Below are 14189 nucleotides of genomic sequence, written 5' to 3'. Positions count from 1 at the left end.
ACAACCAATCTTCAGGAAACTGGTTCTAATGTAAATTGTAAGCAGTTATCAATTTGAAATTTAAAGGTCAGCTGAGATTCACCTTGCAAGAGTCTAAAAGATGCACATTTGCAAATTGTTACTAGTTGATCTACTTTAATGCATAAAGCATCAGGAACAAGGGTGATGAACTTAGAGCATGGGTAAGTACATGGAACTATGACGTTACAGAAACTTGGCTGTCACGAGGGCAGGAATGGATGCTGGATATTCCGGGGTTTAGATGCTTAAAAAAAGGACAGGGACGGAGGTAAAAGAGGTGGGGAGTGGCTTTGCTGATCAGGGACAGTGTGTCACAGCTGTAAATAGGGAGGATGTCCCGGAGGGATCATCTACTGAGTTAGTGTGGGTGGAAGTCAGAAACAGGAAGGGAGCGATCACTCCATTGTGAGTATTCTATAGCAGCAGAGACACTGAGGAGCAGATCGGGAGGCAGATTTTGGAGAGGTGCAAAAATAACAGGGTTGTTGTTATAGTTGATTTCAACTTCCCTAATATTGATTAGGGATATAAAGGGGATAGATGGGGCAGAGTTTGTTAGATGTGTCCAGGAAGGATTCCTGACACAGTTTGTGGACAGGGCGACTAGAGGAGAGGCCATACTGGACCTGGTACCAGGCAATGAGCCTGATCAGGTTTCAGATCTCTCGGTGGGAGAGCATTTTGGAGACAGTGACCATAACTCCTTGACCTTTATCACAGCCTTGGAGAGGGATAAGAGCCGACGATATGGGAAAGTATTTAATTGGGGGAGGGGGAATTATGATGCTATTAGGCAGGAACTTGTGAGTGTAAATTGGGAACAGATGTTCTTGGGGAAGTGCACAATGGAAATGTGGAGATTGTTTAGGGAGTACTTGCATGGGCTTCTGGATAGGTTTGTCCCATTTGAGGTAGGGTAAGGATGGTAGAGTGAAGGAACCATGGTTGGTTACCGGAAGCATAACCATGGTTACGGGAAGTGAGGGAAGAGATTGTTGCACCTTTGGCGATGATCTTTGCGTCCTCACTGGCCACAGGAGTAGTGCCAGATGATCGGAGGGTGGCAAATGTTGTTCCTTTGTTCAAGAAAGGGAGTAGGGACAACTCTGGGAATTACAGACCAGTGAGTCTTACTTCAATGGTGGGCAAATTACTGGAGAAGATTCTTGGAGACAAGATTTATGGGCATTTGGTGAAGCATAGGCTGATTAGGGACAGTCAGCATGGCTTTGAGAGGGGCAGGTTGTGCCTCGTGAGCCTGATTTGAATTCATTGAGGATGTGACAATGTACGTTGATGAAGGTTGGGCAGTGGATGTGGTGTACATGGATTTTAGTAAGGTGTTTGATAAGGTTCCTCATGGAAGGCTCATTCAGAAAGTCAGGAGGCATGGATCCAGGGAAACTTGGCTGTGTGATGTTATCGGATGCACCAACCAAATGTAAGACAGTGGGGGGGTATGTTAATTGGTCTACATCAAACCATGTGTCAGCCACATTCATCTAAGTTACTTCGCACCACTGTGACTCAGTCCAGCAAAGCTTCTACACTAGTTTAAGTTATTTTGTCACTTTGCACGTCATGCTAGTGAGGCAAGGAATAGGAAGACAGTCCAGTTTAATATGTGGCTAATGAGATGGTGCAAGAGGGAGGGCTTCGGATTTTTATTTCATTGGGCTGTCTTCCAGGCCAAGTGGGACCTCTACAAACAGGACGGTTTGCACCTGAACTGGAGGAGGACCAATATCCTTGCGGGAAGGTTAGCTAGTGCTAGTCGTGGGGTGGGGGGTGTTTAAACTGGAGTTGCAGGGGGGTGGGAACCAGAGTGAAAGGGCAGCAAGTAGAGTGGCTGTGGGGAAAGTAGGTGTTAAGCCTACAAGCAAAGACAGCAATCGACTGGTTGATGAGCATTGTAGAACTAATGTTCTGAGATGTGTCCATTTCAATGCAAGCAGTATTGTAGCTGAGGCAGATGAACTTCTAGTGGATCAGCATGTGGAATGATCATGTTGTAGCTATTAGTGAGACTTGGTTGCAGGAGGGGCAGGACTGGCAGCTCAAGGTTCCGGGGTTCTGATGTTTTAGACATGATAGAGAGGGAGGTATTAAAGGGGGAGGGATGGCATTACTTACCAGGGAGGATGTCACAGCAATGCTCAGAGAGGACCTACTGGAGGGCTCGACTACTGAGGCAACTTGGATGGAACTGAGAAATAGGAAGGTGATGACCACATTAATGTGACTATATTATAGACGTCCCAATAGTGGGATTTAGAGGAACAAATTAGTAGAGAGATAAACAGTTGAAAGAAAAAGGTTGTGATAGTAGGTGATTTTTAACTTCCTACATATTGACTGGGACTCCCATACTCTAAAGGGATTGGATGGGATAGAGTTTGTCAAATGTGTGCAGGAAAGTTTCCTTAATCAATATGATAGGACTGGTCCTCGAGTTGAGATTCTAAATTGGACTAAGGCCAATTTTCATGGCATCAGAAGGGATCTGGCAGGCGTGGATTGGGATAGGCTGTTTACTGACAAGGAGATGCTTGATAAGTGGGAGTCTTTCAAAACTGAAATATTGAGAGTACAGAATCTGTATTGTCCCTGTTAGAATAAAAAGGCAGGGCTGACAGATTCAGGGAACCTTGGTTATTGAGGGTTATTGAGGGATATTGAGGCCCTAATAAAGAAAAAGGAGGTGCATATCAGGTATAGATAGTTAGAATCAAATGAGGCACTTGAGGAGTATAAGAACTGGAAGAGAACACTTCAGAGAGAAATCAGGAGGGCAAAAAGAGGACGTGAGGTTGCTCTGGCAGACAAGGTGAAAGAGAATCCCAAGGGTTTTTATAGCTATATCAAGAGCAAGAGGGTAGCTTTAAATTGGTCCTCCTGAAGATCAGTGTGGTCATCTATGCATGGAGCTGAAAGAGATGGAGGAGATGTATTTACTCCGGAGATGGACACAGAGACTATAGAACTGAGGCAAAAGAGTAGTGAGGTCATGGACCGTATCCGGATTACGGAAGAGGAGGTGCTGGCTGTCTTGAGGCGAGTGAAGGTGGATAAATCCCCGTGGTCTGACAAGGTGTCCCTTCGGGACCTTGTGGGAGGCTAGTGCAGAAATTGCAGGGGCCCTGGCAAAGATATTTAAAATGTCTTAGCCACTGGGTGAGGTGCCAGAGGACTGGAGGAGAGCTAATGTTGTTCAAGAAAGGCTCTAAGCACAAGCCGGAAAATTATTGGCCAGTGAGCTTGACGTCATTCGTGGGTAAATTATTGGAAGGTATTCTAAGGGACAGGATATGTAAGTATTTGGATAGACAGGGCCTGATTATGGATAGTCAACATGGCTTTGTGCATGGTCGGTCATGTCTAACCAATCCTATAGAGTTCCTCAAGGAAGTTGCCAAGAAAGTTGATGAGGGAAAGGCAGTGGACGTTGCCTACATGGATTTAGCAAGGCCTTTGACAAAGTCCCTCATGGGACGCTGGTCCAGAAGGTTAAGTTGCTTGGCATTCAGGATGAGGTAGCCAATTGGATTCAACATTGGCTTAGTGGGAGAAGCCGGAGATTGATAGTTGCTGATTGTCTCTCTAACTGGAGGCCTGTGATTAGTGGTGTGCCACAGGGATCGGTGCTGGGTCTGTTGTTGTTTATTATTTATATTAATGATTTGGATGATAATGTGGTAAACTGGATCAGCAAATTTACGGACGATACCAAGATTGGGGGCATAGTGCACAGCAAGGAAGGCTATCAAAGCTTGCAGCATGATCACTGAAGGAAAATGGGCTGAAAAATGGCAGATGGAATTTAATGCAGACCAGTGTGAGGTGTTGCACTTTGGGAGGACAAACCAGGGTAAGACTTTCTTGAATGGTAGGGCTCAGAGGTGTGTGGTAGAACAAAATGTGGTAGAACAAAATGTGGTAGAACAAAATGTGGTAGAACAAAATGTGGTAGAACAAAATGTGGTAGAACAAAATGTGGTAGAACAAAATGTGGTAGAACAAAAGGATTTGGGAATACAGATCTATGATTCCTTGAAAGTGGCATAACAGGTAGATAGGGTCGTAAAGAGAGCTTTTGGCACATTGGCCTTCATAAATCAGGGCATTGAGTACAGGAGTTGGGATGTTATGTTGAAGTTGTACAAGACGTTGGTGAGGCCGAATTTAGAGTATTGCGCGCAGTTCTGGTCACCTACCTACAGGAAAGATATCAATAAGCTTGAAAGAGTGCAGAGAAAATTTACAAGGATGTTGCCGGGACTTGAGGACCTGAGTTATAGGGAAAGATTGAATAGATTAGGACTTTATTCCCTAGAGCACAGGAGAATGAGGGAGGATCTTCTAGAGGTAGACAAAATTACGACTGGTATAGATAGGGTGAATGCATGCAGGCTTTTTACCCCAAGGTTGGGTGAGAGTAGAACTGGAGGGCATAGGTTTAGGGTGAAAGCTGACATATATGAGGGGAATCTGAGGGGAAACTTCTTCACTTAGAGGGTGGTGCGAGTGTGGAACAAGCTGCCAGCGGGAGTGGTTGATGTGGGTTCAGTTGTAACATTTAAGAGAGGTTTGGATAGGGAGGGGTTTGGAGGGATTTGCTCCGGGTGCAGGTAGATGCGATTAGGCAGAAGATCAGGTCGGCACAGACTACATGGGCCGAAAGGGCAGTTTCTGTGTTGTAGTACTCTATCAGACATGGTCGAGGCATATTTGCTTTGTCTATCAATAATTGGGATATATGTGTACCCAGAGAGTCAGCTTTCACAACATTAATTTTGGGGGTCTGATTTCTCTGTCCTCGAAGCTTTTAGACCATCCATGTGAATTACTTTGCCTCGGCAAACGTGTTTGAACATTCAGAGGTGTCTTGTCAGTTACAGTGTTTTCCCATTATTAATACGTAATTCAATGGAACCATTTGTCAGACTCAAAATATTGAAGTAAATGATGTCATTGTAACTATTCAAATTATATTGAATCACCTGCTGTTATAAGAGCATTAAAAACTTGATGTGTTTTGAATTTGGGGAGACTCTACTGAGAGGGTACCCAGGAGAAAGACTGCTTGTTGTGGTGAATGAAGACCATTTTATATCAACCTGCTTTAGTCTCCAAGAAACCCAGTTCAGTGGTCACAACAGATGGAGCATTTGGAGGTGGTGCCCAGTGGCAGTGGATGGACCAGTGGTGTGGGTCTTGAGGTGTGTGTGGCTAAACAAATTTTGAGATGGAAATTGTATCCAACTCTGGAAAAATTTTGTCCTTTTCTCAGAACTAGTGACGTGTTTGGTATGTGCTTGAGTTTTAACTAAGAGTTCACTGTGTTGATGTGGGGCAAGTAAACTGCCCCAAAGGACACATCAGAACACATCAGAAGCTTCATAACCCCACTCATTTTGTGTAACAATGACAGAGGACAATGGCACCCTCCAGCATTGCCCTGTCTCACTGTAAATACATACTTTTTGATTCCAAATTACCACTTTCACAGAAACAGTTTTGAAACTTTAATCAGACTCTGAAGCATATTAAAAACTCTGGAGTTATGAAAAGTGAGAGATGATCTAATTGAAACATGCAAGGTTCTGAGAGGACTTGATAAAGTGGATACTGTAATGATACTTCCTCTGCTTGGTAAACATTGAAGTAAGTGGCCATCTTATTATGACTGGGCTGACATAGCTTTTCCAGAGTATTGTGCATCCTTGCAGTTCTCCACTGCCCAGAAAGCTGAGAACAATTGAGTCAACATTGAGTCAACAAATCAAAGCTGAGATGTACACTTTCAGACTCGGGGAGTTGAAGGTGCTAGAGTTTGTGCTGGAAAGAATTTGAAGCCAAGGGCCAGATCAGCTATTCCTTATTGAAATGCTGAGATAATTTTGGTTTACCAAATTGGAGTGTCACACAAAGTTTGCTTTTCCCGTGCATATAACGTACCTTAGAGTTCTTTCTCATTGGATCACAATTCTCTTCCACTTATAATTTGGTTCGTACACAAAGCTGCTGTCTTTGAACTTTCTGAAGTACTGGCAGCATGTGTTCAGGTTGTGATGCATCATGAAGAGTACTGACTAGATTTCCTGAGGTGAGATCAGTACAACCACCAGTGACCCATCTCTGGAAGTTGACAGAAGATAACCCGTGCTTTTTTTTTATTATTTAAAGCAGCAACAAGGCTTAAAATGTTGTTTGGGTCCAGGGTACACTCTATCCTCTGCGGTGCCCATCAGCCAGAAGGCCACCAGTGGACACTGTACTCTCTCTCTCTCCAAGGACACCCAGGCATAGATGTATCCTCAAAAGGCCAAGCAATCGGTTGGACCCAATATCTTATTGACCAAAGGAACAGACTTGAGTGACTCTCTGGTCTACTGCTATTTCTGATGTCCTCATCACAATGTAACTCTCGTTTGTTTCTGGGAAATTCTGTGTCATCTTTCGTTGAGAAGATGTGCTTTTGTTTCACCCAGAAATGACTTCCCTCTGAGACGGGGAATTTGTGTAGATTTAACTGTTATGAAATAATACTTCTGGTCACTGTTGGTTGCTTGTAGTGTCACCAATAGCTTTTAAAGCTGATGTTTTATAATCAAAGTGTTTGCTGTGGCTTCACTGATGGTTCAGCAGATTTAATCAGTGAGTAAGCATAATAAAAACATGGAAAACAGGGGCAGGCTATGTAGCCCTCCAAACCTATATCTCTCGATCCCTCTGTCCCTAAGAACAATATCTAACTCCTTTAATATGAATGTGGCTGAAATTTAGTACCTTGTTCCAGCTCTCTCCCCATATCTCTTGATCCCTCTAGCCCTAAGAACAATATCTAAATCCTTTAATACACTTAATGATTTGACTTCAACTATGTCCTGTGGTGGAGGATTCAACAGGCTTCAATCCCAGGAACGTGTGGAATTAGCAGCTCTGGGCTTGGGCCATGCTAAGAATTGGATAATCGGCAGCATTGTCCCTGGGGGTGTGGATGAAGAGAATTGACTGTGATTCTCTCCTGCGGTTGCCATTCTGAGACATCTGGTTTTGATGTGAGATCTGTCTGTGCTCAAGTAACCCACTGCCACTGTTGAACTAACGGCCACTGTTCAAGATGCAGGAACGACCATACCCAGTCAATGCGCTCATGAGAACAGAAAAATAGGTGGAGAAAATGAATTCTAAATATCTGAAATGTTAGTCAAAATATACATTTGACCCATCCTGGGCAATGGACAACTCATTGGGAAAATGAAGTGAAACCATCTGTACTGATTCACAGAATTTTAGTCAGTTCATTTCTTCATTGGGAAGATTGACCACTGATTACAAATAGTTCTGCATCACGTATAACCTCATCTTCCATGAGGTTTGCAGACCAAGGTTTGTATAAATGGGTGTTGACCATTCAGTTCACAACTGTGATTGATGGTGTACATTTATCGGGGGGCGGGGCAGGGGTTAAGAATAGAATACTTGGTTTCCAACATGTTTCTGGGTTCGCATACCATTCTGAATTGGATGGAAAGGAAGTGATTTACTCCCAGATCTTTCCCAGTAATTCTTAAAAACTGCCTATTCCCAGTGGGGATTAGGCAGCAAGTGCCGGGGATGTTTTTGTTTTGCTTTTCCCTTCAGTTTTATAACTTCTCTAGAATGCCAGTTTAATTGCTTGAAATTTGAACTGGAATCATACACTTGGCACTTGTACAGAACAATATTATTTTACAAATAACCAAAATTTGCTATTTTTTGTTTGCAGGTTATTGTACATTCTAACCTTTGGCTTCAGTTAGAATGGCTCAGCTGCCACACTATAAAAAGACTTTAAACATGCATTATTACTCTGCATTTTTTAACCATTTAATATACAAGTCAAATCATATTGTTCCTCTTTTAAAACTTGTTTCCTGTTCAGGTGTCCATAAACGGACAAGATACAGTTGCGAAGCTCACAATGAGAAAGGAGTTACAGTTTCAAGAAAAGCCCAAGTGAATGTCAAGGGTATGTATTGCTAATAGCCATTAATCCCATTGTGATCAGAGCACCATTTTAAGTTCAGCTTCTTGGGAGCAGTATCCTCAGATCTGCTCCCATAACCATTAATGTAAATTCACCTTGAGTATGACAATAACTCTGCTTACCCTTTCTGATAAAGCTATGCCAATGGAGCAGAATTGATTCCCTAAAAAATTCACACTAATGCATACCTCTAATACACCTTTAATTTTAGTTCCATTCTCTCCCTCCCCTTCTCCCTTAAAGTACTGAGTACTTGTATGGATTCAGTTTCATAAACGTTGCCTTGTGGTATCTTGGCAATGGCTGCACCTAGAGTACTCAGGAGAAATTCTCCGCGATATCTTCTGAAAGGTAGTTTGGAGCTAAAGCTGAGATGCTTAAGGAGAGTTTGGTAGAGAAGGTAGAAAATAGATAATATTTTTAAAAAGGTTGTGGGAAAACTGAGGGAGGTTTCAAGGTGCCTCCTCCGTGCTGGAAGGATTTAGAGGGAAGGAGTATACTGTTGAAAAGATTGGTTCATTTGGAAACTGTAAGGAGTGACTAGCAGCAAAAGAATAGAAGGATGCTGGTTCTGATGGAGACACAAGAGACTTCAGATGCTGGAATCTGGAGCAACAAACAATCTGCTGGAGGAAATTAGTGGGTCCCTCCCACAGATGCTGCTCAACCCACCGAGTTCCTCCAGCAGATTGTTTGTTGCTCGTTCAGATGATGGGCTGAGGAACATCTCCCAAGTGGACTGAGGCTGCAGAGAGGTTGGATGGAGCTTTATAGGGAATGGTGATGAGAGTGTGGACGACGATTGTGGATGTTTGTTTATAGAGGGCGATGGTGAAGTCTCCCATGAGAAGAGCATTGGGAAAACGGACCAGGCTGAAGTTGTGAATGACTAGCTTCAAGAACGAGGGTGGCAAATACCGCTATGGTGGGGCCTGCTGCAAATGTGGATTCGTGCTTGGGTCAGTCCTTCATGAAGGTCTGTTGGCAACGGTTTAGTTACAAGGGACCAGAGCCCAGCCTACCTGTATTCACCTTATGCAAGGGTTTCTGCAAAATGGTCAGCTATAACTGTCTGTAATGATCTGAATGTTTAAAGAACGCCTGATGGTTTAGTTGGAAATTGTACTGTTCAGGATGCAGGTTGGCCGTATCATGTTTATCATGGCCACATTAGTGGAATTATTTGTATAGAATCCCCCTGGTGGTACCCTCCCCTATTATAACTTTCTTTACGTTCCCAAGGGCACAGTGTTCAAGGAATGAGGTGAACAGATTTGCACAACCAAAGAAAGGCAACTTGCTAATTTGCTAATGTGGCCAATCATGTGAAAGTGCCTATAATCATATCTTACTGGTAAGAGAGATTCCCCAGTGGGTGAGCAGTGAGTGCAGGTTGGTTTTGGGTTTGTTTGCAATAAAAATTAGTAAACTTTAGTTAACTCCCTTGCCACGCAGGTCGATAGGGTTGTTAAGAAAGCGTATGGAGTGTTGGCCTTCATTAGTCGGGATATTGAGTTCAAGAGCCGCGAGGTGATGTTGCAGCTCTATAGAACTCTGGTCAGACCACACTTGGAATATTGTGTTCTGTTCTGGTTGCCTCATTATAGGAAGGATGTGGAAGCTTTAGAGAGGGTGCAGAGGAGATTTACCGGGATGTTGCCTGGATTAGAGAGCGTGTCTTATGAGGATAGGTTGAGTGAGCTAGGGCTTTTCTCTTTGGAGAGGAGGATGATGAGAGGTGACTTGATAGAGGTGTACAAGATGACAAGAGGCATAGATCGAGTGGACAGTCAGAGACTTTTTCCCAGTGCGACAATGGCTAACACAAGGGGAGATAATTTTAAGGTGATTGGAGGAAGGTATAAGGGCGATGTCAGGGGTAAGTTTTTTTTACACAGAGAGTGGTGGGTGCATGGAACTCACTGCCTGCAGAGGTTGTGGGGGCAGATACCTTAGGGACATTGAAGAGACTCTTAGATAGCCACATGAATGATAGAAAAATAGGGGGCTATGTGGGAGGGAGGGGTTGGATAGATCTTAGACCAGGATAAAATGTTGGCACAACATTGTGGGCCGATGGGCCTGTACTGTGCTGTAGTGTTCTATGTTCCATGTACCACTGGAAGAAGTTTCATCTATGCCTCGCACTTAATTTGTTTTCATTTTTGTCCTAATTAGAGGCCCCAGATCCACCAGTTGACCTACGGATTCGTAACCAGACTGCGCACGTTGTTGTAATTTCATGGGAGCCTGGCTTTGATGGCTACTCCTCTCTCAACATTTGCCAAATCCAGGTAAATTCGCTTTTGTCTCAAAATACAGCTTCTGTGCAGATCGAGTGAACACAGACTTAGTCAGTAATGTGCTGACTCAGACCAACTGTTCTTCTAGAAGCCATGTTCTGAGTTACTGGAATTTGGCACACTTCCTGTCTGGTTCCCAAATGCTGCAGTTTGCTGGCTTTGATATGACGGCATTTACACATAAGTAAATGAGCAACAGCAGATTATTAATCGGCGTAACAGGTTGTTGGCTTTTATCGTTTTATTATTCAAATGGTCTGAAGTGCATATTGTCTTCCCATGGTATCAGCACCAGATGTGTTTGACTTGATGAGATTTCAAGCAGCGATGTTGCTCGTTTGATAGTGATGAGATTTGGTGGTTTTGACAGGTAATTACTCAGTAACTAACGTCCTGGCGGAATCGAGTTTGATCGTTCTGAGTTTCCAATTATCACCCTCAATGTAGAGCTGAACTTTGTTTTTCCAGTGTCTTTGTTCCCTCGTCCCTCCCCTAAAGGGGTCTGTTCAACCCTTTGGCCACACTCCTTTGTCAGTGCTGGTGTACTGTTTATAATTGAGACCAGTCCTGAGCTCCCTTAACATGCAGCAGTTTACCTTTTATAAACGGGGTCAATTTGACAACTGAGCGAATGAGGAGCCCTGACTGTATTTACCATGCTTTCACTTGCATAAGTTGGGTTTCTCCTAGACTTCAAAATGATGGCAGCCCCAGGGGGGAGAAGCTGGAAGCCTGACCATTCCCATATTTCTAGTGTGTGAAAACCATTGGTACAGTCTTCCAACCATCCTCTCTCATCAGAGGTCTCTTAATCATCTGTCTGAAGTGTGCATTATGGAGTCAGAGAGTTGTACAGCAAGGAAACAGGCCCTTCAGCCCAATTCGTCCATGCTAACCAAGGTACCTACCTGAGCTAATCCCATTTACCTGCATTTGGCCCATATCCCTCAAGCTTTCCTGTCCATGCACCTGCCTTAAGGTGTGAATGTATTTCAGACGCCTGTATCTTAATTGTTTCCGAATAAGATATCTTTTAGTCACATGTACATGGAAACACACAGCAAAAAGCATCTTTTGCAATGTGTTCTGGGGGCAGCCCGCAAGTGTCGCCACGCTTCTGGCGCCAACATAGCACGCCCACAACTTCCTAACCCGTACGTCTTTGGAATGTGGGAGGAAAGCGGAGCACCCGGAGGAAACGCACGCAGGCACGGGGAGAACGTACAAACTCCTTACAGACAGTGGCTGGAATTGAACCCAGGTCACTGGCACTGCAATAGCCTTGCGCTAACCGCTACACTACCATGCCTGCCTTCAATCTGCTTCCTCCTCATCCCTTCCCCACAGGAATTGCCTGCATGCTGAAAAATTCTGAATTCTGCCCAGTTAATTTTGTTTTCTTTGTCTACTGTAGCAGCAAATAAGATTACAAAAGATAATCTGAGTTCTCGTATCAGGCAGCAAAGAACTAACTTGTCTTGTTCATGGTCATTATGTGGTGGATTATTTTCTGCACAACCACTTCCTGACCTTTCATTCACTGCTGCCTGTTTTTATCAGTCACAAAATACAGCTGAAGGTTCTGTATTGCAATCGCTATAGGCTATGCTACGCACTGATTGTCTCCTGAGGGCTAAAGTAAGCCTTTGGTAAATATTCCAGTAGGGCTCTGGAATTTAATCAGCATTTCTTCCAGCTTACATGGAGCAATGAATATAAGTGTGAATTTGTAGATACGTTGTTGTGTTTAAACTGGTGGACATCGATCAGAGTGTTTTGTCCTAATATTACCATCTAAACTATTAAGCGCGTCTCTCCTGGGGAAACTGGGTCATTCGACGTAAAGCAGAAAAAGTTAAGCAGGGATTTGATAAACAAGTTCAAAGTCTTGAAGCATTTAGGGAGGCAAAATAAGGAGAAACTATTTTCTTTGGCAGAGGACACAAATTTAACAAATTGTTACAAAAGTCAGAGGGATGATGAGGATTTATTTTTATAGTGGTGAGTTATGATTAGGAATGCGTTCTCTGAAAGGTTGGTGCAAAATATTTTTACGTTAAGTCTTTTGAATGGAGTTAGATAAATACTTTCCAAGGAAAGAAAATATACAGGTCTCTTGGGAAAGAGGCAGAGTGGGACTGATAGTAAGAATCTTCCAATAACCAGATAAAGTAACAGGTTTGAAAGGCCTCCTTGTTGTTAATTTTGCATTGATCTGCGAACATGTGGAATGTTAGTCCTCTTATTTAGCAAAGGCTACACTGGCTTTGGGGGCAGTCCAGAAGAAATTCATTTGGACTAATTCCAGTGATAAGTGTGTTCTCTTATCAAGATCGGTCAAAGGGTTAAATCTGTATTCTTTGAAGAATTATTGAAGTGTATAAGATCTTTGGCGGGCATGACAAGGTAGATAGCTTCATGTTGGAGAACCTTAAATGAGGGGACATAGTTTCAAGATAAGGGGCGGTCATTTAAAAGTGAGGGGTGTAGGAACTTCTCGCAGAGTTTGTATCTCTGGAGTTCTCGACATCAGAGGATTGCAGAGGCTATATTGTTGGAAATAAAGAGGAGATCGATAAGTTCTTGAAAGATCGGGAACTGGCACAGAAAATCATCAAGCCCTGTCTGCATTGAATAGTGGAGCCAGCTTCAGAGGCAAAGTGGCCTAATACTGCTGTTGTGTGCATTCTCCTGTACTTGTATCCAATAGAACCATCTGAGCCATTTAACCCGTTGTCCCTGTGTACCATCTCTTTGTAAGAGGTACTCAATTTGTCCCACTTCTCAATTCTTTCCACGTGGCCCAGCAAATTTTTTCTCTTGTCGAGTATCTATCCATTTCCCTTTTGAAAGCTACTGAGGTTAAATCTGCTGCCACAAACTTTTCAGAACATGCATTCCAAATCTCTGGGGGGGGGGAGGGGAAGTCAACTCCCAGCCTCCTTGGCTCGTTTTTTTACTGCACATCTCAAATACATACAGATAGTTGGACTCAGCAAGGTGCTTCTTGTTGCATTTAGGCTCAGCTTGTTGTTGTCCTCTATGATCAGGTGGAGAAGGATACAAGAGATGAAGACAATGTGATGACCTATCTTACTGCAGTTCCACCATACAAGTACAGGATCCTTGATCTACAAGCCTTGACTTCCTACAACATCAGTGTTTCCTGTAAGAATGAAGTCGGATGGTCGAACTGCTCCCCCGGGATCCAGGCCAAGACAACAGAAGGGGGTAAGGTTTTTATTTTGCCATGCAATGCACTCATTAAATAATTTGAAACTTAATGGCAGGGTTGCCAGTTGGCATGAATGTCGATCCTTCATTTTGATGCTTCAGTCATCACATGCAAATATATTTTAATGTTTGCTTAACGACATAATGAATAAGTACTCTCCTCTTCTGATATTCCTGAGTCTATTTTTAAACTGGCTAGGACCCACTGCTCTTTGATGGAGCAAATTAAGCTGAGGTGTATGGATTTAGTATCATTATAAATTTCAACAGTATTTGATTTAGACCTGACCAGAATTAGGTTTATGAAAATCAAAAAAAAACTGCAAATGCTGGAAATCTGAAAGGTTAACTGTGTCTCTCTCCATAGATGCTGCCCGACCTGCTGAGTTCTTCCAGCATAGACTCTTAGATAGCCACATGAATGATAGAGAAATGGAGGGCTATGTGGGAGGGAAGGGTTAGACAGATATTTGTGATTGATGATGGTGCCAGAACGTGGCGACTCATTGCAAGCTGCTCTCTACAGATCTACTCATTACCTTTTCACTATAATCGTTCTACATTTTAAATTTAAATTCCATGTCACTTACTATTCTGTG

The 14189-nt window shown here is 43.2% G+C and overlaps 1 protein-coding gene across 2 annotated transcripts in view; it reads left to right on the top strand.

Moving 5' to 3' along the window:
- mertka (c-mer proto-oncogene tyrosine kinase a) overlaps positions 1-14189 on the top strand; it is a 136405-nt gene that overhangs the window by 50333 nt on the left and 71883 nt on the right. For both annotated transcript variants that reach the window (XM_052024628.1, XM_052024627.1), the window contains exons 5-7: positions 7949-8035; positions 10232-10347; positions 13407-13587. In XM_052024628.1, the coding sequence (XP_051880588.1) occupies positions 7949-8035; positions 10232-10347; positions 13407-13587 (384 nt within the window). The remainder of the gene's footprint in view (positions 1-7948; positions 8036-10231; positions 10348-13406; positions 13588-14189) is intronic.

The sequence above is a fragment of the Pristis pectinata genome, chromosome 10 (genome assembly GCF_009764475.1).
Source record: "Pristis pectinata isolate sPriPec2 chromosome 10, sPriPec2.1.pri, whole genome shotgun sequence".
Taxonomy (NCBI): domain Eukaryota; kingdom Metazoa; phylum Chordata; class Chondrichthyes; order Rhinopristiformes; family Pristidae; genus Pristis; species Pristis pectinata.
Note: the sequence above shows the minus strand (reverse complement) of the source record. Positions and strands in the feature narration are given on the sequence as shown.